The 25,928-nt window shown below is 28.4% G+C and overlaps 1 protein-coding gene and 1 long non-coding RNA gene across 2 annotated transcripts in view; both read right to left on the bottom strand.

Annotated features, from left to right (window-relative positions):
* LOC147807748 (uncharacterized) overlaps positions 1-25,928 on the bottom strand; it is a 371,001-nt gene that overhangs the window by 43,146 nt on the left and 301,927 nt on the right. The window lies entirely within an intron of this gene.
* On the bottom strand, positions 494-25,224 carry LOC107445266 (bone morphogenetic protein receptor type-1B). The gene is made up of 11 exons (XM_016059620.4): positions 25,088-25,224; positions 23,885-24,069; positions 20,971-21,091; positions 17,368-17,482; positions 15,398-15,530; positions 13,114-13,306; positions 11,665-11,856; positions 9,708-9,813; positions 7,395-7,570; positions 4,623-4,753; positions 494-3,609 (listed from the first exon to the last, which is right to left on the bottom strand). Exons 1-11 carry the CDS (start codon positions 25,164-25,166, stop codon positions 3,478-3,480), a joined length of 1,563 nt encoding a protein of 520 aa, XP_015915106.2. The 5' UTR covers positions 25,167-25,224; the 3' UTR covers positions 494-3,477.

Here is a 25,928-nt window from a genome sequence, read left to right as displayed (position 1 = left end):
AAAACGATATGCACCCTGTGTACATTATTATACATATGTGAATTATAAAGAGAAATCCGAAACTAAACTGAAAATTTCAAAAATTATTTGCAAAAGTAGATATGCACAAAGCTTTGAGCAGGTACAATCAATAAATTTATTACTATCGACTGTAGAAACTGTATGGTACTTGTTACTTATGGTACTTTTGACATTTGTTTTAGATTTTTAAAAAAATTAAAAAAAAATTTTAAAAAAATTTGAAAAGAAAAAGAATTGTTAGTTGAAGCATTTTAAAGGTTCACCATCTCATCCCTAAACCCTTCAAATGTACAAATAAAATTAATATAAACATTTACACCAATACATTCACTGCTTTATTTCTTTCCATATTTTTTGTACAATTGTATCAAAATTGCGCAATTAGTTTTCAGAATAAGAAAATGTTTTCAGTTGAATATAATATATTTCCTTTTTTATTGCTAACCAAATTTTAACATAGGATTCAGTTGAATTTCTTTTTCTTTTTTTACCCCAATAAAAAAATAAGAATAGGGTGTGGAAGAATACATAAGACATATCTAATGTTTAACATGTGATTAAAATAATTTGATTTAATATAAAATTTGCATTATTTTTTTTAAATAAAATTCTGATGTGAATTTATAAGTTATTATTTGTTTAACTAGCAGTAGCATAACAAATGCACTCAGTATAGTTGATCCCCCAAAAAAACGCTAAGTAGTACATTAAGAATCAGCAAACTTCTAATTATCTGTTGACTAGGTCTCATGAAATCTAGTCCTAGTACCATAACATGATCTAACATGATTTTTTTCCTGACTTATAATCAAGGTGAAAACAAGAAATTCAGTTTAAATAATATTGACCAAAATATGATCAAACATTTTATTCTGTTTTCTCATGAGTTTGTCTTCTTTCAATTTTTAAAATTATAAATGTTCGTCCTCCAACGAAAAATTTTGATTAAACAAAGCTAACACAAATGAAGATTTATAATGGGGAAAAAAATTAATTTTCATATTTTTGGGATTATAAGTGATACATTTACAGAAACAAAATGATCTTTAAAAAAATCGACCACAATAGAAGAACGAATGTTTAAGAAGGAAGGAAAACCAAATCTTATTGGTTAGTGATTTTAAATTTTGTCTTTACAAGAGTAAAAATGTTTTTAAAAAATCAATCCCAGGTAAAGACAAACAAAGCTACGTAATAAATTTATTTGATTTTAAATTCGGTTTTCACAACAACAAAATGTTGTTTTAAAAGAAATTAATTAAGAACAAAGAACAAGTGCTTCAATAGTATTTTTTTTTCGACCATTTTGCAGGCAATTAAATGAGGAGTTAAGCAATACAAAAAAATGTTGAATACAATATTTTCACTTTGAAAAATAACTTGATTTAGTTTTATTTACTTGATTTAGAATTAACTGAATCTTGTAATTTTTTTAATTAAATTTTGGTGTGAATTTATAAAGGACTACTCTGTCCATACTATTTTTTGCGAATGTGAATGCATAAGTATTAAAAAGAAAAAATATTGTAAATTTAAAAAATTGCAGGTACATAAAATAAAAAAATAACTGATTTCTTTAGAAGAACTCATAGAAAAACGAGCTATCATTTTGATATTCAGTAAAAACAAGAGGTACTCATCATATCAGCTAATTTTTAATTTGAAATAGTTATTCAAAGTTTTACAGCGTGTTAAGAAACTCCAAAATAAAAATAATAAAGTAATTTTTTGAGTCTATTGTAAATAAAAGTACTAATTTAAAAAATATGTGTGATATATCACATAAAAAAAAAAAATTTAAATTTTGAATAGAATAAATAAATGAAAAATACTAACAAATTAATGAGTTAAAAAGCATGATTAAAAAAATATTTTGTAGAGAAATTTTAATTCAAATGATATAGAAATTGGTTAACATAAAAATAATAAGCCAAAACAGTTAAAACTACATACAAAATTCTCAAAACGAAATATACAAGTGAATGTTCCTAGTAATCTAGGTAGAAGAAGATAAGATTAACTACAGAAAAATTTAATATATATTTCTACAAATTTTGTTCAATTTTATCGATAGATATGAAAAAACATATATTTGAAAACAACCACAACATGTTAATTCTACAAGCCTAATAATTTTATAAAAGCAAAACTAAAATAATTATAATAAACTATAATTTTTAAAAAATTTGATTATTTTAAAATACAAAGTTATTATAGAGCCTTGTTTGAATAATTGAAAAATATTTTCTCAATCAACATGAATGAAAAAAGTAAATTTCTGCACTAATTTACATACTTAATTATTCTTAAAAACTTTAAAATAAAACATAATTATTTTCACAGAAAGTTCTAGACATAAATCTTAATTTGTCTAAACATAAATCTGAGCTACCTTATCATATTTTTTTTACCCAAAATAATAATGCTTAGAAAACAGGAAGAACTGAATTGCACTTCCAATTTTGAGATCAACTCAAATTAGTTAAATTTTTAACTCTTAATGATAAAAAAGAGAATAAAAAAAAATTTCTATTTAAAAAATATGTATGATTATATGTGACGAAAAAAATTAGATTGTCCATGCACTAATTATAAAAAACATTTTCTAAGCATTACGATGATTAATAGGGGTTGTAAATCAACAAACTAAATTGTTTTTCTCATCAAGATTGTGGCAAAAATTGGTAGAAAGCAAATAAAAAGAAGAAATTCTATAACCTTATTGGTGATACTTAATTTAAAAACACTATAAGAAGCTTATCTTCTGAAACTTAGTGAAAGATATTTATTTATGAATTATCAAACTTAAGTGAAATTTATTAGTAAGCCAAAATATTTCTTAGCTTTTAAATTATTCTTATTTTTGTTACTTAAATAAAATTTTCCTTTATTGAGGACAGTTTTATTCCTAGTGACAAAAATTTGCCAACCCTGCTAATGGAATTAATTAAGATAAAAAAGCTAAATGAGCTTAAAGCTAAATGAGCTTTTGAACCTGTGAATAAATCACTTAAAAAAACTGATTCCATTTACATTTTTTTAATTTAAAAAAAAATTCTTTTTACTTCATAAATTAATCCATTTTTGCCACTTTCATAAAATCTTTGTTTAACCCAAACAGTTTTTATCACTCGTGGCAGAAACTTGCCAACCCTGTTGACGGAAATAACAGATTGGGAAGGATTAAGATAAAATTCATATAAATGCCTTTTTTGAACCTGCGAAAAAGTTAATGCAACATTGAGCAGTAGGTCCCATTAGACCTGTATTCCACTTTACCTGTAATTCCGAGCTGTGAAAAAGCACAGCAGACATTGAGATTCTTTTAATATATTTTACAAAGTGAAGGCACCAAGAATATCAAAATGAAAGGGTTTTGTTCGCTTTGGTTGTTTAAAAGTCAGTTAAAACCCTTAGTCACATGACAGGAGGAAGGATGAGTGATGAAATTTAACATCACACAAGTTTTGAGTTCCTGTGTTGTGCTTCCAATTTGCAAAGTTTTTTCTTCAAACAAAGTGAGGTAAGTCTAGCACATGCATTTTGCTTCCAAGATTCATGCATTAGTTTAGAAATGTCCTGCATAATCTGGAAAAAAAATTCAAAGAAAACATTCATTTTAAGTGTTCAATTTAATCACATCAAAAAATTAAAGTGTCAGATCCATACATAATGTTAACTAAATAATGCACCTGTCTTTCTTATACTTTTGCATAGCTGCCAACCTTAGGAATAAAAAATTAGGAACACTATATGCGACAAAATTATATGCACCAATTACGAGAGTAAGACAAAAATTTAACCATTAAATAATAACATTAATAGACATATATTTAAATACCTTATGTAAATTAGTAAAAAAAACTATAAACATTATCTTTTGAGGGAAATTTATGATATTAATATTTTATAATTAGGAATACCGGTATAATAGTTAAAGAAATAACTATTACCTATTAATATATAATTATTCTCCTCAAAATTATAAAACACAGGTAAATATTAAACTACATCATAAGCAAATATTTCTGAAACAAATGTTTAAATACTACAATACATTTTTAAAAAAATAATAGTTGTTTAAGATTCAATTTAGTGAAATGATCAGCAACAGCTACAGGAATAGTATTTTCCAATAAAAAGCTACTGAAAATTACTTCTGCACAATAATCACGATTGTGGCGATCAGAACAAGGGATTGGTTTAAAAGCACAAATATTGCAATTTTACGAAAATTCGGATTTTTTTATAAAAATATCAGATCAGATTTAAAAATTAGGAACAAATCTGAAAAATTCTGGACAGTTGGCAGCTATGCTTTTGTATAGCTGATATCCTTTTATTGACTTTTAGTGGCTTCGCTTAACAAAAGAATTAACCTCAATGTTTAATGTGAGTGTGAGGTTATGAAAGTTTCAGCGATGTAATTTAATTTTATTGTATAACTGAAATTGAACAGCCAATGAGTTGGGATTACAACTATCAATGTTCAACTCTCTAATCTTGTAATTTTTAATACAACACATCAGCATTACATTGAGAAGAAAACCACAAAAACCTTGTTTCATATATCAATAATGTAAAATAAATAAGTAATTTACCTGACAATCTTTCCAATGCTTTGGCATAGTCGGCCTCCTTTTATCAACACAAACAACTTTTTTCATGTCTTCAAAGCTAGGATTTGTAGGTACGCAATCATAAAATGGAAGTTGATAGTCTTCATGAATGTCTATAAAAATAATTTTTAAAAAAGAATTATAATATAGCCTTAATTAAATTCTGCGAAAAAAACTAAATATGATTACTCAAGTTTTCAGACATGCAAGTATAAATGAAACTTGAATATGCTCTTTCATACTATTTCACGATTTTTAATAAATGTTAATTACTAAGAAATTTTTAAATAAATATCTACACTAAATTTAAATAGTAGCAAATTTGTATTGTTTTATAAATACAGTAGAGAACCGATTATCCGGAACGATCGCGACCATCGCGATTCCGGATAACTGATTTTTCCGGTTTTCTGAATCGCTACAAAATGCCGTTTTTTTAATGTTTATAAAACGAAACTAAAAAATTTTTTTGAAATAGTTTTAGAAATAATAATACACTTAAGTTTAAAAAAGAAAAGAAATTATGAAATAAAAATTATATACAGGCTTGTATATGTTATTATTAACATTAATAACATATATAAGCTATTCGTGCTTATGTGAGATTCGTCTACAAACGGCTTTTGATCCATCCTCTAAATCAGTTCATTCGTCAACTCGATACGCCATACGCTCTAAGTAACAAAATGGGCTCAAAATCTTGCAGGAAAAAAAAAATTTTTTTTAATGGAAGAAAATTCATTTCCGGTTCCGAATTTCATTCCGGTTATCTGGTTTTCCGGTTTTCTAATTTCCGGATAAGAGGTTCTGCACTGTACCAGGAAAAATTTAATTTTCATATGTTGTTTGTGTATAACAAAAAGTTTTATTTTAATGCAAGTTATTTAAAATTATAATGCTTTTAAATATAGAATTTTAAAAAAAAAAGGATATTAAAAATATGCTGAAATGTTCAACCGAAGAAAAAGATAAAAATCCTGAACTTGGTTTGTTATTCAATTAAACTAAAAAGAAAAAAGAGAAGAAAAAAAAAATTTTTTTTTCTTTCTGTTTAAATATAGGACTTTCTAAAAGGAACAGCGAAATTTCAATTGCAAATATTTTTTTATTAAACTTTTTTATTCTACTATAAAATAGAATGTTACTATTGTTTCTATAACAACATGCCTAGTAAATGCTTTTCTTGACTTTGGTACAGTGATAAAATAAATAAGTGAACAACCTCAACAGCTTTTAATCTAATGATCGGATTTTCCTGTATTAGGACTCAATCTCCCACTTAACCTTAAATATGTTAATTGATTTTTGCAGATAATTCATTTAGGTTACGAAATCAAACACAAAATGCAGTAACATGTCTTTTTTAAAAAGATTTGGATATCTGAGCTTCAAACAAAGAAGAGTTCTGTACTCTGGAAAATATGATTCCAATGGTTTAGAAGCAGTCAAAAGTTTGAACTCTTTTATGCTAATTTTACTTTTTTGTATATTTAACCATATTTTAAGAATCTTTTCAGCAAATCAAAATATTTTTGCACGTTACTTTAAAATCTGTTATTAAAACATAATTCCTCACAAAAAATAATTTTAAACAATTGCTTATTATATTTTATTATTTTATTTTAAGACAGTTGCAAAATTTTAAATTGTAAGGTATAATAATTTTTACATCATTTTTAAGAATGTCATTTTAAATTAAAAAATTTGGACTAAATTGGTTCAATAGTTCTTGAGAAATAAAATTTTAAATTTATGACTTCTTAGAAGTTTTATTACTTAGAAACTATTTGACCAACTTCTTTCAAATTTCATTCAAAAAACAAAATATTATTAAATTATGAAAACATTTAAAAATTATATATTTATGTTTGAAAAAAGTAATAAAAATTTACATAATAAGTAAACTCAAAAATAAAAAAATTTTATGAGATATTTTAAAACTTTTTTTATTTTGTTCCATTTAAACAAAAGAAATTTGCATAAATAATAAAAAATTAAATTATTAAAAACCAGGTTTGGTTTCCATTTTGAAATAAAAAAACATCTGGTTTAAAATATTTGTATAAACCACAAAAACTTAAATTATTAATAATTATTGAAAACCGGGCATGGTTTTTATAAAAAGAAATGTCCAGCTTAAACTGTGGTTCAAACCATGTTGGTTTAAGACAGGATTATCCTGATTAAGGATCTTGTTAAATCAAAGCTGACTATAAACGAGTTAACTGCGATTGTAACCTTGTTCAAATAGTAGCACTTGACAAATTTGGTGAGTAAATTTATTACCAAAAAACTTTTTTAACTTTTTGCTTATGGCTGGTACAACACATGATCCAGAATAACAGGTTTCACCATGTAGGTGCTATAAGCAAAGGGTTAATTGACAAATAAATAATTTTTAAAAAAAAATTATAAAAAAATAAATTAATAAAATATTTATTTCCAAAACAGGTTTAGTTTTTATTTTTAAAAAAAATAAAGAAAGAACTGGTTTAAATGGTAATTTGAACCACATTGGTCTAAACCAGTCAACCCTAATTAAGGATCTTGTTAAATCAAGGCTTACGATATACAAGTTCAACTGCACTTGTAATCTTGTTCAAATACTAGCATTTGATAAATTAGTTAGTACCAAATAATGCCAATAAATTAGTTACCAAAAAAGTTAATTAACCTTTTGATTATGGCAGGTACAACACATGGGAAGAGGTTTCACCATGCAATTAACAATTTTAATTAAATGAAAATTATTACCATTTACTACACAACGTTTTGCAATTTCCCACAAGACCAAGGCAAAGGAGTACATATCAGCCATTCTGTAGGCTTCAAATTGTGAAGCATTTAATGTCTCATCAAGCACTTCTGGAGGCATATATCTCTTTGTACCAACTCTGGTATTTGCACCAACGTCTAAATCATTTGTATCACTAAAATACATAAGTATAATTGAAGCTTCAGGTTTCATGTAAATGTTTTAAAGATCAAAAAATTGCTTTGTAAGTTTGAATTTTGAAAAAATAAACAAGAAAAAAGTTAGCAAACATTCTAGGATTAGGGCATTAGTAAATTTTATGTCCTGACCTTGAGTACTCTGCACAATGACCTTGTATTTAATTTAATGATAAAAAAGAATGAAATTAAATTGAATTAGATCATGAACAAACAGACTGAACCATAGAAATAAAAAAATTGTTCATTTACAAGTATTTGTACATTTGGTAGGAGTTGATAAGGGGTTGAATTTCAGGTTTTGTGAGAGAGATAACACTATTTTTAGAAGATTAAATTAGCAGTGTGCTTCAAATCCACATGAAATAAGAAATTAATTTCATTTCAAGAATTCATAAAACGAATTTTGTGTCAAATGAATTGGATACTAAAAGTGTAATACACATGTAATACAAGCGGAATGCAGAGTCTCTTTTATTATAGGAAATGGTATGATAGTGTCATTATGAAATTGCATTCAGAACATCACAATTACTTGAAAATCTATGGGGGAAAGGGACAAAAAAAATTTATAAAAAACTATCGTCCGATTGATGTGAAATTGTCATGAATTGAACGAGTCAAAAAGTTATTTTTATAAAAAACTATCGTCCAATTGATGTGAAATTGTCATGAATTGAACATGGCAAAAAGTTATTTTTATAAAAAACTATCGGCCAATTGACGTGAAATCGTCATGAAGTGTCAAAAAGTTTTTTTTATAAAAAAACTATAGTCCAATTGATGTGAAATTGTCATGAATTGAATATGTCAAAAAGTTATTTTTATAAAAACTATCATCCAATTGATGTGAAATTGTCATGAATTGAGTGTGTCAAAAAGTTATTATTTTTATAAAAATCTATCGTCAAATTGATGTGAAATCATCATGAATTGAACGTGTCAAAAAGTTATTAGGTACTCAAATTCGAATGCATATGGTAATAACATCACAGTACAAAAAAAAACATAATATTTACATTTTTGAAAATAAAATATAAAAGTGCAACATTTTTCGACATTTTTTCTTTTTTGCTGAAGAAAGCTAAAGATTTTTCAGCACCACAAACCTAAAATAAGGACTTTTCAGAGTGCTTAATTTTTGTGAAGTAAAACAAAGCACTTTTAAGGCACGTAATAACCCTGATTTAAGACAGAAGGTGTCAGTAAGATAACTAATGAAATTATAATACAAAACTGAAGACAAAACACGCAATAGGTTTGAGGTGCTCAAAACTTCGCAATATTTTCTACGTGTTTATCTTAATCGAAGGTGCTTACTGAGTGAGTTAGACAGCTATTATTGAAGTACATAATATCGGTCTTGATAAGTATATCCATATCATACTGATAATAGTTATGATACGATTAGATTCAATGATTATCAATTACCACATTATCATAATCAGTGTTGTTATAAGTAATTAAAGCATATTCCATACCTGCCAACACTGGAGAAATAAAATAACGGAGATTTTACTGGCGACATTTTTTAGGCTACAAGTAAAGTTTTGTTACCTCATGCACAATCATGTAAGTCAAAAAGAGAAATTCAAAATTGGAAATAATATAAGCACTTACATTTAGCGAAGTAAAAAATATGCACATAAATATTAATCTAAAGGAGATTTCTTTTAAATAATAGAATAAGACCAGTAGATTTGAACCTTAGACTATTAACACTCAACATACTACAGTACTAACAATAGCACCATCTGCTGAGGAATAAGAGAAGTATTTTTGCCATTAGCCGATATTTTATCACCAATTTTTTTTTTTTTTTAAATTTCTTCAACGAATATGGAGAAATTAGAGAATACACAGATAAACAGGAGATAGTTGTTAAATACAGGAGTCTTCGTTAAAAAACAGAAGACTTGGCAGGTATGATATTCTAGAATCAGTAGATATGGTATTTACAATATGATGATAAAAATATTTTAAAATGAATTCCCTCAAATTAAAAAAATATCAATAATTCACAACAAATCACCATTACCATATAAAATGGATATATTGCAATTACTTTAATCGTTAAAAAGGGAAAAAATCAAGAGACATTTGAATTTTGCTTACCTTTTGTATTTTACAGCTAATCCAAAATCAGCAATGACACAAGTTCTATCTTTTTTTACTAGTATATTTCTACTTTTAATGTCTCTATGCGCTATGGCCGGTTTACCTGAAAATACATTTACTTGTTGACAGTTTTTTCATTACAATTGTACAAAAAATAAAACTTAATACAAAAGCAAAAGACATAATAAGAGGTTCGTTTTTTTTTTTTTTTTTTTAGATAAACTAATTTTATGAAAGGTGAAATAAATAAAATATTTTCTCCAACTTTCATGATAATACATTCTTATTAAGATTATTTTACTAATTTATGAAAGGCTAATGTAAAATTGAATTTAATAACTAAATCTAAAATTTTACAAAGAGTTTTTTACTACACAGAAGAAAAAAAGTTTTCTGTCCAGTACAACAGTCAGGTTCTGCCAATAGATGTGGGTAAAGTGAATATCCAGTGGTAGAGTATTTACATATGGATACTTGCCCAGGTATTTACCCCTGCCTTTTTAGTAAATAACGCCAACCCTAGTTTAATACCCAAAATCAGGGTACATATAGTTTACTATCCTTCTTAAAACATAAAACTATGAATAGTCTAAGACTGGGATAGCCTGGTCGGTAGGGCGCTGAGCCCATGCCTGAGAGTTCGAACCCCGCCGGCCGAAGACTCCCCGTGTAGTAAATGGTGACTGATGCACGCTAAATCTGTCGAGTCACAAAGTCCTCCATGTTCACATAACAAATCAATACCTCTGGGGGTACTGGATTGGAGATCGATCGTTCTCTGATTCAGGTCAAAATTACGATCTATGGATGAATGGGTCCGCTCTACAAAACGGGCTGTGACGTGTGTATGGCTGAAGACGAATTCTTGGCCATAGGATTGCGCCACTGTAAAAACAAGAAATGCACACTCTGCCTTAAATTTACACGGTTTCACCAAGCAGGCTTGCCCGTCTGGCAAGTGGCGTTAGAAACAACAACAATGAATAGTCTACACTATAGTTCTAAGTATATTATTATAAATGTGATAATTTACACGAATAAACTTGCAGTTTAAAATATAATAGCTGCAAAAGGAAACAATTCAAACAATTATTACTAGACAGTAGAAGAGTTATATTTTCTATATGGGTATTATTACATTAGAAATTAAATAAGGCATGAAAATTTGTAAAGTTGAATGTAATCAAGAAGTCATTAAATTGAAGTCATTTAAGCTCAAATTTGGGCATTCTTTTGGAAGAAACCCAAAAGGGCAGCAATGAATATATATTCAAAATACATTTTGAATTATATTCAAAATACACCTAACTGAGTCAAAAAGCGAATTATATTAAGAAATGCCACAATGTGTTACTTTACACTAAATTTGTATATTTGATATCACTTAATAAATTAAAATCTTAAAATCTAAATATATGGTTAGAATAGAGTGTATATTTATCAGCTAAGACAAATAACAGTTTAGGAACCTAGTAGGAAGTAAATTTATTTACAAATTCATCTTATTAGATTTACAGTTAAAATCATATTCTAAGCTGCGGAAGAAAATTTTAAAAATATTGTTAAATCATACAGTGAACACTTTTTCTTTATCCTTGATATATAATCCTGTATTTTTTGTAATTGCAGACTATAAATGTATAGATATGTTTAAAATTGAGTTGGTATGCTTTCAAAATTTGAAGTCAATTAATACATTTATTTTCACTCAACAAACCATTCCCAATTAAAGTATTTTAAAATTGGAGACTTTCAATTTATAATTCTTATCAATCATCAAACAAATATAAGAAATAGTATCGCCTAAAATTCTAATTTAAAAAAAAAACATGAGTATGACATGAGAAAAAAAAACAGATTGTAAAACATTAACATTCATTAATCTTTTAAAAATTAATGAAAATTAATCTTTTAAAAAGCTGTGTTAATATGAAAATAAAAAGTTGTAAATAACCTTGTTTTCCTGTAACTTCATTATGCAAATGAGCAACACCGCATGCAGATGAATGGGCAAGCTTCAACATGTCTGTGTAGTCTAACTCCCAAACTTTTAAAAAATCATGCAATGATCCCAATTCATGGTAATCTGTAATCAGCAGTAACTGTGTCCATGAACCATTACCTCTTATGTCAGCTGCAACAAAGCCTATGACCAAATATAAACATAAGTTAGAAAGAAATTTAAAAATAAAACAATTTTGAAAATTTTAAACATGAATGAACAAGAAACCTTTTAAAAATTAATGAAATCAGTCTTATAATAAACAGTAGTTTAAACCAAGGTTGGCAAGGTTATAGACAAAATGGTAAAAATAATAGTTTTTTTATTCCTATTCAAAAACCCTATAGCCAATAGTCAATACTTTTCTGTCTATAGCTAAAGTGTATAAAAATCTCATTTAACTTAAGTAATACCTATAAAATAGACAAATTGATAATGAACTATAGAACAAAATTAACATCTTTCTAGTTAATTAGACTATAAAAAAATTAATATTTATGCCTTAAACATTTAGTAAATAAAAACAATTAAATTAAAATTTATTGTTAACATATTGCTAAATAAATAAATTTCAATCAGCAAAATCTCATTAATAGAGACTTGGTGAATAAAAAGTTACTAAAATTTTTAAAATTACACTTTTAGAAATCTTATTATAATTCTCTTTTTTATTTCCGAAAACAAATAAAAAAGAAAATGAAAATTCAATGTAGTTTTATTATACATACAGATAGATAGGTGGAAAATAAGAGCACCAAAACACATGCGGATCACTTCATACAATTCATTTCTTTTTTATGTAAAAAAAAGGGAGGAGACTTCAGAAACCAAATGTTAATAAAAGGGGGAAAAGTAACTAAAATAAAATAATGTTCTTCAAGGTACCAATGCCGTTAAATGTACTGGTAAGCTTGTTTTTTATTATGTTTTGTGACAGAGAATTTTCTTTTAAAAAATATTCAATAAGTTGAAAGATTAAATTTTTTGATACCTTAAATTATCACTTCTGCAGTTATTAATTTTAATGTTATGATGTTTTAAGTGCATTGAAATTACTGTGAAAAACAATTATGAAATATAGTAAGTTATTTTCATTTGAATTTTTGGTGGGAATGTGGAAAATCATATTTAATATGCAAGCACATGAGACACAGTTGTGCACCCTTAATGTGCAAAAATTGCAAAATATATAGATATATATAAAAATAATTAATCTCAATTTCGTAAATACAAATGACTCCCTTGCCTTATAATACCCAATACAGAACTTCCAACAGTCTATTGAAATGGTAGCTTTTCTCATTTGAAGAAGTTTTTAAAAAAGTAAAAAAAATAAAGATATGTTCATTACCTTAAAATAAAGAATAAAAATTTAAGGAAAACATTTATATTTCACCATACCTAATATATTTTCATGCCTTAAGAGAACTGTCTTATATATATCAGTTTCTCGTTGCCAGCTGGCTTCTTCTTTTGTGAAGAAGATTTTAACAGCAACATAATAATCTCGCAACTGGGCCTTCCATACCTCTCCAAAACGTCCCTTTCCTATACTTTCCACCATCTCAATCTGTTTCCCAACAGTTCGCTGAACCTGAAGAAGGAGTATACAGTTTTAATTAAAATAAAAAACAAAGAATTATAAAGTACCAGAAATTACAAAAACATACAAATAAATCAAATTAGTACTATATACATTTATGACATGCCAATCCAGTTCTTCCCCTGATTTTCATCAAAATATACATTTATCATCTGTATTGTTAGGCAAAACACCATTGTAAAATACAGTTGCACAGTATATAGAAATTGCTCAAATTTATTACAGAAATAATGATTAGGTGTCAGTGATTGGGCTATAGTTTGGACATTACGTATAATGTGGGGTCAACATAATCGAACTGCAGAGTTTACTAACCACTATTCGTTTGAAGAATTCAAGTAAAATGGTAAAGTTTGAGAGGTTAAAAATAAAACCCTTCAAAACTGTGAACATATTGCTGAAAATATTGATACTGCTAATCAAAGAATAGATAAAAATCAGAAATAATCAAGTATATATCATTCTCAAGAATTTATCAGGCCACACTGAATTCATCATACAAACTTGTATGTTTAAAACTAAAAAATTCAGTTGATCCACAAACTTAAAACCAAAAGAACCATTTATTACAAAAATAAAATTATGCGAAATTGATAAAATATTGCGATAAATTCAGAGACAATGATCCTTTTAGAAATGTCTAAGTAAACTGACCACCCAGATTATTAGACGTCTGGTAGCAGAAACCATTGAGCATGGCAGCAGGCGCTGCAAATTATCACACCACCTGCAGATTATTTTTTTTGCTCCAGATTTCAAATAATAATAATAATTTGCTAGCAAGGCCATGCAGTTTTTTTTTTAAGTAATTAAATAAAATTGCCAAATAAAATAAGAATCAAGAGAAAAAATAAAAATGTTCCTTCCTATCCTCATTGATGAACAATAAGGAATCATCTCTCCACATTTTGAAATCTAACACTCAAAATAATTTATCAGGCAAGTGCAGCATGCGAATTTCCTTTAAGGGCTCAATACAATTTTATTCACTAAAATATATTCATAAAGAGCCAAAACATATTTAAAAAAGGGAAGAAAAATATTTCATTACTTTAAGAAAAGAAAAAAAACCTTCACAATGTTTACTTAAATTTTTAACAGTTTGAATATAAGATATAATCTGATAATCTGGTTTGGCATTCTGATTAGATAATATAAACTGTGTCCCATTTAAATAAAGCCACAATGATTTTTTGCCAGAACTGGATACTAAGAAAACCAATGGGAACCTAACATATATATTAAGTCTATATCTAAACACATATTTATAAGGTGTTACAAGGTTTCAATGATGGCAGCCTTCAATTTTGCCAGAAACTGAAATTACTTCATATTGATGTATACATTCCGACTAAGGATAGTCCTTCATGCCTTCTTGGGGTCTAAAGTCACGAGGAAGAGCAGGTTATTTATAACATGTACTCTATTATTCGAAAACCACCACTTTGAGGATTTTGCAACGCAAAAAGACATTTTCTTGTGTTAAGTTTGAGGACAAGGCAACATTAAGTTTACCTTAGCCAAAGCCTTCAAATGATACTTGCAATATTGGTTCAAATGATGCTTGCAATATAAGGGAATTTCTTAATTAATTTTATAATTAGTTGAAACAGCTAAAAATGTGAAATTCAAGCTACTTTAGAATGGCATTAACTCAGCATAATTTATGCTATTTATCAAAGTTGTGCAATAGGTACAAAAATCAATCCATTTTGCTGATTAAACAGTTGTAAGTAACACTTTACATAACATCTCAAACTTTCATATGGTATTTAAAATTTTTATGAAATGATTATTTCTTTATTTAAAATGTTTGTAGTTTTGATTTATTTCAAGAATTTAGAGTAAAGTTAAAAATTGAGAGGATCTTATATATCTTTCATAGTAAGGAGTTTCCAAGTCACTTAGGAACTTCAAGAATATGAATTTACACTATGAATCAATGACATGGTTTTAATAATTCATTAAATAATAAATCATTTTATAGCATTTGGCATTTTGGGCTACACTCCAATTTTCTAGGGAACATGATACGTTTTCCCTATACAGAATTTCAAATCAGAAAATGCAGTAAAATGTTACCAAAAGTGCAACTCCTGATCCACTTCCAGAATTATCATTAGCATTATCAAGTAAATCTTTCACTGCTTCTCCACCCAAATAGGTTTTTTCAACATCCATATAATTTCTTCGGTTTTCTTTTTGACTGCAAAACCTACAAATGACAAAAAACATTTTTTTTAATACAAACATGATATTGTTATGAAATTAGCCATTGAAATTGTAAATATAATTCACTTAAAATTATGAACCACAATCCATAATAATGTTACAACTCTTTTCCCGAAACCAACGTTTTTTAAACTTGTCAACATTTCCACAATTCTTTTTGACACTGCTGAATACGGGGAAACAACCAAATTATAGGAACACTTCTACACAAACTCAATGTAGACAATCTTTCTTTTAGCAGATGAGGAAAGAAAGTTAATAATTTCCCTCATTTTTCTACATTCTTATTGTATAATAATAATGTTATAGAAATGATTTTCTGTAAAAAGTAAAGCATAATATGTCATGTGATTAGTTTAAAATTATAAATATTCATTCATGAAATAAAAAGCACATATCTTTTTGCAGCATATGTTTATTTGTATTTTTTAATGTTTGAATTATTTATAAGTGAATGAACAAACAATTATCAACTTGTATCTTTATTATACTTTTTGCTTTTGAAACAAAGGAAAAGTGATAATAAATTTTAAACATTTGTATTCTGAGAATTCCAAGTATATAATTTAAGATTTTACTGAACATGCAGGTACATTAAAAAAATTTAAATAATTATTAAGTACAATAACCATATCATGAATACATATTCACTTTCCATTACTAAATAATTTCATCACCTTAGTAAACCTAAAGCAATAGATAGAAAAATTATGTATGTGAATAATAAGAGATGGATTAAGATGTAGAGAATCCATATTTTAAATATGGACCTGCTTTATGTAAAAAGGGACACAGAATTATGCAGGTCCTGGGTCCTAAGGACCCATAGTTTATAAAGTCTAGCATAATCACTCAGAATTCGCAAGTGCAATGATGATTCAGTGATCCAAAAAGACTACCAAGTTTTCATTTTGTGTTCAACATGATAAACAAATGTAAAGTTTAAGCTATACAATTACATAAGAGATGTGTTTATATTAGAGAACATATCACTCACTGTGCATATTTATACAATGTACAGCACATTATTTTAATTTCATAATAATCTTAACACCATAGGATTTTAAAATATAAATTTATTACTATTATTTTTATTTATTTTTTACAATATATTAACAGCAGATATTTCTGGAATTGGTAATCATATGATTTTAGGCCCTGTATTTATGAAAATTTCATCCTAACTCCATTTCTTGGGGGTTTTTTAAAAGCCGAACAGCATTTAATTTAACTTAATTTTCAACATTATAATAGAAATTTTTTTTTAAATAACGACACACAAATTTCAAATGATGCCTTTGAGTAATCACTTTTGAAAAACTTGATGGGCAACAATTTTATTGTATGTTCATGTGGTTTTGACTATACAATTTTTGGCTATATTGCTACAAGTTTAAAATGGATTTTTAAGGGCCTCAATTTTTTTCAATATAATATAAATGGCAACATATGCTAATATTTGAAGCAAAAAATTTGTTGCCTATGTGTTTGATTTTGGCAGCATTTGTTAATGACTTGACTTAACAACAATTTTCGCAATGTTGTCATAATGATGTGAAAACGATAGAGTTTTTCTATTAGTTTAATGGATCTTTTAAAACAAGTGTTTTCAAAGTAATTCTAAATTTATATTTTAATTATATTTGAATTTTTTTCTTGTTAACACAATAAGGAAGAAAAAAATTTTTTTAGTTAATCAACAAATTTCTATAAGATAAAAAACATAAAAAGGCCATAAATGTTAATATTTTGAAGAGTTCTATCATTTATTGAAGAATTTCACTAAATTTAATGCAATATTTATTTAATATAGCACTGACCTTGCTACCATGAATCCAATAACACCAGCTAAAAGAACAATGCAAACTGATAAAACAATAGCAAATATAATAATGTTTTCTTTAGTGGAGTAGAAAGACAGCTCTCCTCTATACACTGCAAAATAAATCAATAACAACTTTTAGAAAATAATAAACAACTACAAAGTTTAATAATAAACTACAATTTTAAAATGTAATTTGAATTTAAGTAATTTCATAACATTTAATCAAAATATTTAAAAATTCTGGAATTTATAAAAACTCCAAACCAAGATTCCTCCCTTCCTTTTTTCTTTTTTATTAACAAAAGCTAAATTTCTATTTTCACACTATTACAAACATCAAACTTTTTTTATTTCTACTTCTAAAAAATAAATGAAAAAAGTTTAAAATTTTCTACATTGTTCGCATTTAGAAAAATTTCCCCAAAGAAAAAACTATCATTAACAATTTATATGAATACATTGCAACCATAGAATAGTTAGGGTTGCCACAAATGTGTTTTTGCCTCGCAGACAATTTATATTATTTATAATTTATTTTATAATTATAGTATATTTATTTTATATTATTATCAAAATTATAATACGAGGTATGATCAAAAAATATCCGACCTTAATTTTTATTGGTCAAACAAACGCAGCTATGGGGGCGGGGCTCGATGTGTGGTTGTGAGCATGCCTAGTGCGCATGCTTATTTTTTTCTACAGCTCCAATACAAGTCAGTCAGCGTCAGGCCATTCATGATTGAACAGGTGCAAGTGAGTATCGTCGGATTTTATTTTTTTTTAAATGTCAGAAAAAGTCGAACAGCGTAATTGCATAAAATTTTGTTTTAATCTTGGTGATTCGCAAGTGGAAACAATTCGCAAGATTAAACAAGTGTTTGGAAATGAAGCGATGGGCACCACACAGATAAAGGAGTGGTACAACCGCTTCAAAGATGGCCGCTTATCAGTTGAAAGTGAACAACGCTCAGGGAGACCCTCAACATCGAAAAATGATGCCATCATTGATCAAGTGAGGAACCTGGTGATGCAGAACCGCCGAATCACGATCAGAGAGCTTGTAGACGAGGTGAGTATTAGTTTTGGTTCCATTCAATCAATTTTGACTGACGACTTGGGCCTCAGGAGAGTCGCAGCAAAGTTTGTACCAAAGCTGCTAACATTTGAGCAAAAAAACCTTCGTCTGGAGATCGCACAAGACATGCTGGAAACTGTGAACGGTGATCCCGACTTCATGAACACAGTGATTACAGGTGACGAGTCATGGGTTTATGGATATGACCCAGAAACCAAGCGCCAGTCAACACAGTGGAAGCATCCTTCATCCCCAAGGCCCAAAAAAGCAAGGCAAGTTCGCAGCAATGTCAAGGTCATGCTAACTGCCTTTTTTTACTCCAGTGGCTTAGTACATCACGAGTACGCACCACACGGTACTACAATCACCAAGGAGTACTACAATCACCAAGGAGTACAATCACCAAGGTCATGCTAACTGCCTTTTTTTACTCCAGTGGCTTAGTACATCACGAGTACGCACCACACAGTACTACAATCACCAAGGAGTACTACCAAGAGGTTCTGCGTCGCCTTCGTGACGCAGTGAGGCGCAAGCGCCCGGATCTGTGGGCAACAGGCAGTTGGAAGCTCCATCATGATAACGCTCCCGCACATTCTTCCCATTTAATTCAGAACTTCTTGACAAAACACAGCACACCAGTGGTTCGTCAACCTCCCTACTCTCCTGACATGGCTCCCTGCGATTTTTGGCTTTTCCCAAAGCTGAAAATGCCACTAAAAGGGACCAGATTTCAGACCAGAGAAGACATTATGCAGAATGCGACAGACCATCTGAGAGCCATACCGAAGGAGGACTTCCAGCGATGCTTTCAACAGTGGCAGAAGCGTTGGGAGAAGTGTGAGGCAGCCCAAGGGGACTACTTTGAAGGGGATTTGTATTAAATAATTATATCATAATAAACGTTTATTTTATGAACAAAAGTCGGATACTTTCTGATCACACCTCGTATTATTCAATAGACTTACTAAATTTTAATATAAACTTTACTATCTAAAAATATTTAGAAAAAATTATATTATTTAAAAAGCACTATATTTAGGAGGGAAATTTCAAACCCAAATAACTAAGTTCTGGGAATATAATAAGCTCTGAGAATTTTCAGCACTCTTGTATTTTAAACTTAAAATTTTGAGTAAATCTTACAGAAATATTAATCTGGAGAAGCACAACTAATATACATAATGAAATCAAATTTGCTATGATGCTATTCAAATTATAAATTCTAAAAATGAAATAAAATTCATAATGAAATTAACATTGCTATGATGCTATTAAATTTATTAATTCCAAAAATGAAATGAAATTCATAATTAACACTGCTATGAAATGACATTTGTTATTTTCTTCTTCCTAATCCCCAAAATTAGCAGGGCTAAACAATGTCCATGAAATTCATGACCCGGAGGAAGTCGGCCACCAAAAGTGGGTTTCCTAGAATGCCCTTCTTGACCAGTCCAAGACAGTCCAGGATATGTTGGGAAAAAGCCTGCATGTTGTGGCACCAGGGGCAGTTTGGGAAGATTTTAACACTACCCTCGAAAGAAAGAGACTTAAGGTGGCCGTTGGTAAGCCTGGTAAGCGCCGTCTGATCCTTGCCGTTGCACAGAATGTTGAGTGCACCTCCTGGGCGGGTGCTCTGGTACCAGTGATGTTTGGAAGGTACGAGCCAGGAAACATTGTTTTCTTTTTTCTTTTTCAATGCCATTTCCATGAAGGTAAGTGAATTTGGACTCATCAAAGTTTCTTCTGTCCCCTCCTTAGCCAGAGTGCCGGCAATATCATTGCCCAGAACCCCAAAGTGAAAAGGGATCCACTGGAGGTGGACTTCATGCAGTCGTGAGAAGATTTTAAGTTTGTGAAATTTTAATATTGAAATTACCAAGTTGAAGTAGAAATTAGCTAACATAAAAATAGTGTTTTTTAAAGAACTTATACTTTATATTTCAAAATGTATTATTTTAAAATAATTAGATTAAGAAAAGTAAAACTTTAAACTTATACAGAAAGTTTATATGAAAACATTGTATATTAAAAAACTCTTCTGTCTCCAAATTAACAGTTTGCTTTTTGTAGCATCAAAAAATTATTCAAATACAACATAAAAATGGTTATTTAAAATCATAATAAAAAAAAATTCTGCATTCTTCATATGTAATGACATAGAATACATACAATAGCACAAATAAAAAAGTTAAAAAGGCAGGCAATAGTTTTCGTACTACAACCTTATTCATACAATGTTATTCCCACTTTTTGAAATAACTTGAAGGGAATAGCTTGAAAATAATGAAAATATCAACAGTCCTTTTAATTTTTTATTTGTGCTTGGCATTTCTAAAGTCAAAGATAACCAAGCTTTCATCGAATACTAATTTTGTTATCAGTTTGCAAACATTAAACAAATGATAAAATAAAATAGGAATTGCTTGTTTTTAGTATAATAAATTTACCAACGATAAAAAAAAGTAAAAAGTTTTTTCACGAAAATGAAAAATAGGAACAGCAAATAATACTTACTTGGACTGGCAGCAGTTGTTAAAGCATTTGGAAATGGTTTCAGTTCTAGATTACAATAATCTCTATCAGAGCAACAGGCAATACCCTTTGGATTTTTATGGGGCACCAAGCTACCTTTACACTAAAAGATGCAAATAAGAACAGGAGTTAGAGAAAAACAATCATGAATATACATATCTTGACAAGATATTTTAACAGGACAGGCGAAAACTTTGACTTTTCAAAAATTCAACTTAGTATTAATTTCAGTTTCTGACATTTAAATAGAAATGATTTTTAGATATTATAATTAGAATATATTAATTACAAATTTTCACTATCTTCATACAATTTATGAACAGGGATGAGATTAGCCAAAAGGCAAAAAAACTGAATTTCCATGATAGTAAATTTTACGCAAGCGCAATCCTTTAATAATAAATTCCAGACAGTTTAAAGTAATAAATAATGTGTTGACATACAATTGTGTACTAACCTATTATTATATAAATGATTACATTGATACTTAATGAAAATAAAAATTACCAATTGAAAAAAATAAAGCTGGAAATTATATTTTTCCTCAGTTCACATAAGAGACAATTATTACTTGAAAAACTACCTGGTTTAGCAAATTAAAACTACTGAGAATATACATTAATATTTCATTTCTTTTAATAAATACTGTTATGTGATTTATAGCAAATATATCAGTAATATTACTTTTTAAGTTATATTGGGGAAAAAAAACTTTAACAATGGACCGAATTATTATGTTCATATTATAGTCTAATCTAACTAGAGCCCTCTGAAACATATCAATAACAGAGAAGTAGAGATATATAGTAACTCCTTAACATACAAAAATTACATGACAATCAGCAACTGTTTAGATAATTGTTTTTTATTTGATAAGAATTTTGCATTTTATAGCATAAATAACAGCAATTATAAATAAAATTTTGATGATGAGTTATTTAACTCTTTTTCCAAAAATAAATAAATAAAAATAAATTAAATCCCTTTTTACGTGATTGCTTTTGTTTGCTATATTTAGTCGTTAGTCCATCTTCAAACATCTTGTGACAAATCCTATTTTTTCTTTGCAAGCACAGAATGTAAGTTTTGAATATATTTCCTTCCAGTTTCTCTGATGTTGTAACACTTACATATACTAATAATCGTCGTTAGAAAAACAGTCACCTTTATAGTAACTAATTATTTTTTTTTAATTACTTCTTACAAAAATCGCGATAGTTGATCTTAAAATTGCGTGAATACGAATAACAATTATGGATTTTGAAATCACATGAATATGAAACTAGATAAACGATTTTGAAAATGAGAAAATACAAACTGGGATATAGAATTTTTAAAACGCGCAAAAACAAATCACGATTCATAATTTTTAGATAGCGTAAATACGAATCATGATGCGTAAGTTTTAGATTGCATAAATAAGAATTATGAAGCATAATTTTTAGAGTGCGTGAATGGTTTGATATTATAAACTGCATGAGCAAATCAAGACATTGAATTTTAAACTTGCGTGAATACAAATCGCTACATAGGTTTTTAAAGAGGCGTAAATACGAATCACAATATCGGATTTTTAAATCTCGTAAATAAGAATCGCAATGTACAATATTCAAATCGTGTGAATAAGAATCGCAGCACGCAAATATGAAAAGCTATGTTTGATATTAAAATCGTGTGAATAAGAATCGAGATATTAGCAGATTCCAGGCTTGGGACCTCTAAAAGGCTTGTCAGAAGCAATGTCATTTGAACTATGAAAATCGGATTTATCTGGAGGGCGGGTAAAAAATTCGGAAAATCTTATCTGCTGCGTGTAAAAGGAGGAGAACATAGCTAAAATAAGTAAAAATAAGAAAGGATTGGTAGCTATGTGGTTTGAATTTTCTGTTTCTCTTTAAAAATCGGGGAATCTGAAAAAGCGGAATACTTATAGAAAAAAGTGAAATTTTTAGAAAATCTGAATTTTTGATTAAAAAAAAAGCTGAAATTCAAGAGATAAAAGTGAAAAAAGCGGAAATCCGCTAAAAAGCGGAAAAATCTCATCCCTGTATGAAAAAAAAAATATAGCATACTTTTTTTTTGTTTCATAGCATAACAAACTTATTTAATGTTTAAAATTTATGAATTATTTCGAAAAGTTTACAATCAGATTAGCAGGTATTAAACTAAACTCAGTGGCCTAACAGCCCATAGAGGGCCAAGGCCTACTGTGCCCATCTCAGTTTTCTTGACCTTGGATTCTGGGGTGCAAGAGCAGATATGTCGGTTAGGTGGTCAGCTAAATACGAAACCCCCAGTGTTTAGTCTCCAAGCATGCTTGGTACTCATTTATCGACTCACCACTCAGCCACCGGGATTAGCAGGTATTACTCCTAACAATAAATGGTGCATTTCCATCATTTTATTCAAAAGGTAAGTAAAGAGATTAAGTCGATTTAACCATAGAAGATTTTCTTTCCCCGGTTTATAAATTTTAGTTAATTTTACTCAAAGCATCCCACATAAAGACATGTTTTTGACCCCAATCTCTAATCACATTTATTATTCTACCAGAAAAAATATTTACAAAAGAAAGAGATGCTAAGAATAAATTCTAATATTTTTAAATAAAATATACAAGAATTTTTATATATATATATATGTGATCGATGATTTCTTGAAACTTCTGGTCTTTGGATTTCCGGAAACTTTCTGATTGCAGTTAGCGAAAAATCCGGAAATCCAGATTTTTCCGGGGCACAATCACCCCTGGAGCTGGGACAAGCATAAAACCAACAAGATGCTGTGATATTTGAGTCTAGAGTATTCGAGTAGGATATTAGCGCCTTACTTTCTAACAAATAATGGATAATTATGCAATAGATAGTCAAATATACTTTAACTTCTAAGTACTTACTTGCATAAGACCACTTTCATCAGGTGGAAGACAGCCATATGTTCGTTCAAATTCGTATTGGCCTGTCTCTGTATTATGAACTTCTTCTACTGAACTAAAACATACACTTAAAGGACGTGCTATACAACTACCATTCCATTCATCATTTGGACAGTTACCAGCACAATAACAAACCAAACTGGACACTAAATAATTGAAAATATATAAATAAATATAAAAACAGTAATTAAAACGAATGAAATTGAGAGCTAATATGGCAAGATTAATACCATGGCTTGATAACTATCAAATTTTTTATTAAAGACTACAACAGGGGAAATTTTAACTTCTTCCAGCCAGTAGCAAGAGAAGAATTATTCCGTTTTTATTTCATGATTTTTTTTAAACTTATCTTTCAGATATTTTAACTGCTAGAAAAAAAAAAGTTTTAGGTTAAAAGAAAAGCAAAATTTTCAAAGATTAATACATTTATTTGATTTTAGCAATAGAGTGAAAAGTTAATTCGTAATACTACTTTAAAATATTAAATAGTTATTTCGTATTTATTATTTCAATTGCGTATAATTAGTAATCACAATTTAAAAGAAAATGTTGGTAAAAGTAAATATATCTTTTTAAAATAAAAATATAACTATTTGCCGTCTAATAAATGTAAACCAAACCAATATCACACTTTGTTAATTGAAAGTAGCAGAATAATCTTAAGAGTACTAAGCAAAGTTTTTAAAAGTGTTTTTTAAGAAAAAAGTTATAACTTTTCAACTTATAGCATAAAGGTACCAATGCATCATACTTGCAAGTTGAAAACAATTAACATCATATAGATCACTAAAAAAAAAATTCTTGAAAATTAACTTCGCAAGATTAACTCTACAAACAAAAAAGTGCGACAAACAAAAGATAGATTTTAAGTATCTAAACTTAAGATAGATAGATGAACTTCTGGTGGGGGACATCACGTCGAAATACTAGTACAGTTCTTTTTTTGACAAGTTAAATATTTTTTTAATGGTTTCATCATAAAATTGAAAATTTAAATGAACAATCATATCATTGAGTGAAATTATTTTATAGGTTATTTGTTTCAATTACACATCAAAAGAAAGATCAGGGTAATAGCGTATACAACATTCAAAGCAAAGACAAAAAAAATAAGCTATAGCAAAAAATATCGCTACTAAACAGTAAAACTTAAAAACTTGCCTTTTGTAGAAACGAACAACAATAAAATCAAAATAAATATTATTTTTCTAATACATTTATAACACAACAAAACGGCCATTTTAGCATCTTATTTCGATAACAAACATAAAACAAAAACAAAAAATATCAGATCAAGGATTACTCAACCGCGATGGCGAGGTACTATTCTCATCATTATAATTTAAACTAATACTGACTGAACCGACGCGTGATACTGCCTTTGCGTTTACAAAGACCATTCGTTAACTTTGTTTTTAATGCATATGCGGTGGGCAGCGCTTAGAAAAAATTTTTACCCATGGCAATAGCTCGAAAATGAAATATCATTTAATAGCATTTTTTTTACCGTAGCAAGATGTGTGATTTATCAGAGCCACCAAAAGTCCTTTTAATTCACGAGTTTAAGTTGGTTCAATTTTAAAATTGGAACAGAGTGTTTATATTTTAATATTAATGCTTGCGTTTATATTTTAATATTAAAGCAATGTAAATTAATTGTAGTCATAATTAGGTTTTTTTCATTTCTTCACTTTCAAGTTTGTAATATTTTACATTTGACCGAACGACCTGTGTAGGGGTCAGGGAACTGGCCTTGCATTAGAGAGGTTCTGGGTTCGAATCCCAAGCAAGGCATGGATGTTTTTACATTCTCTGTACTATCTGCCCTTACTGTGGGACAACGATGACTCACCTAGTATGGTGCCCCTGAAAGATGCCCATATGTCTACACTTCAGATGCCCATATAACGAAAGGTCATTCCTCAAGTGGGCATAGGGGAAAAATATTTTACATTTGTAGTTTTTATTAATTTAATTTTATGTTTTAAATCTTTTACGTGTT

This window comes from Parasteatoda tepidariorum, chromosome 6, assembly GCF_982258835.1.
Source record: "Parasteatoda tepidariorum strain Cologne lab strain chromosome 6, Ptep-v5.0, whole genome shotgun sequence".
NCBI classification, from domain to species: Eukaryota; Metazoa; Arthropoda; class Arachnida; order Araneae; family Theridiidae; genus Parasteatoda; species Parasteatoda tepidariorum.
This window is presented reverse-complemented; position numbering and strand designations above follow the sequence as displayed.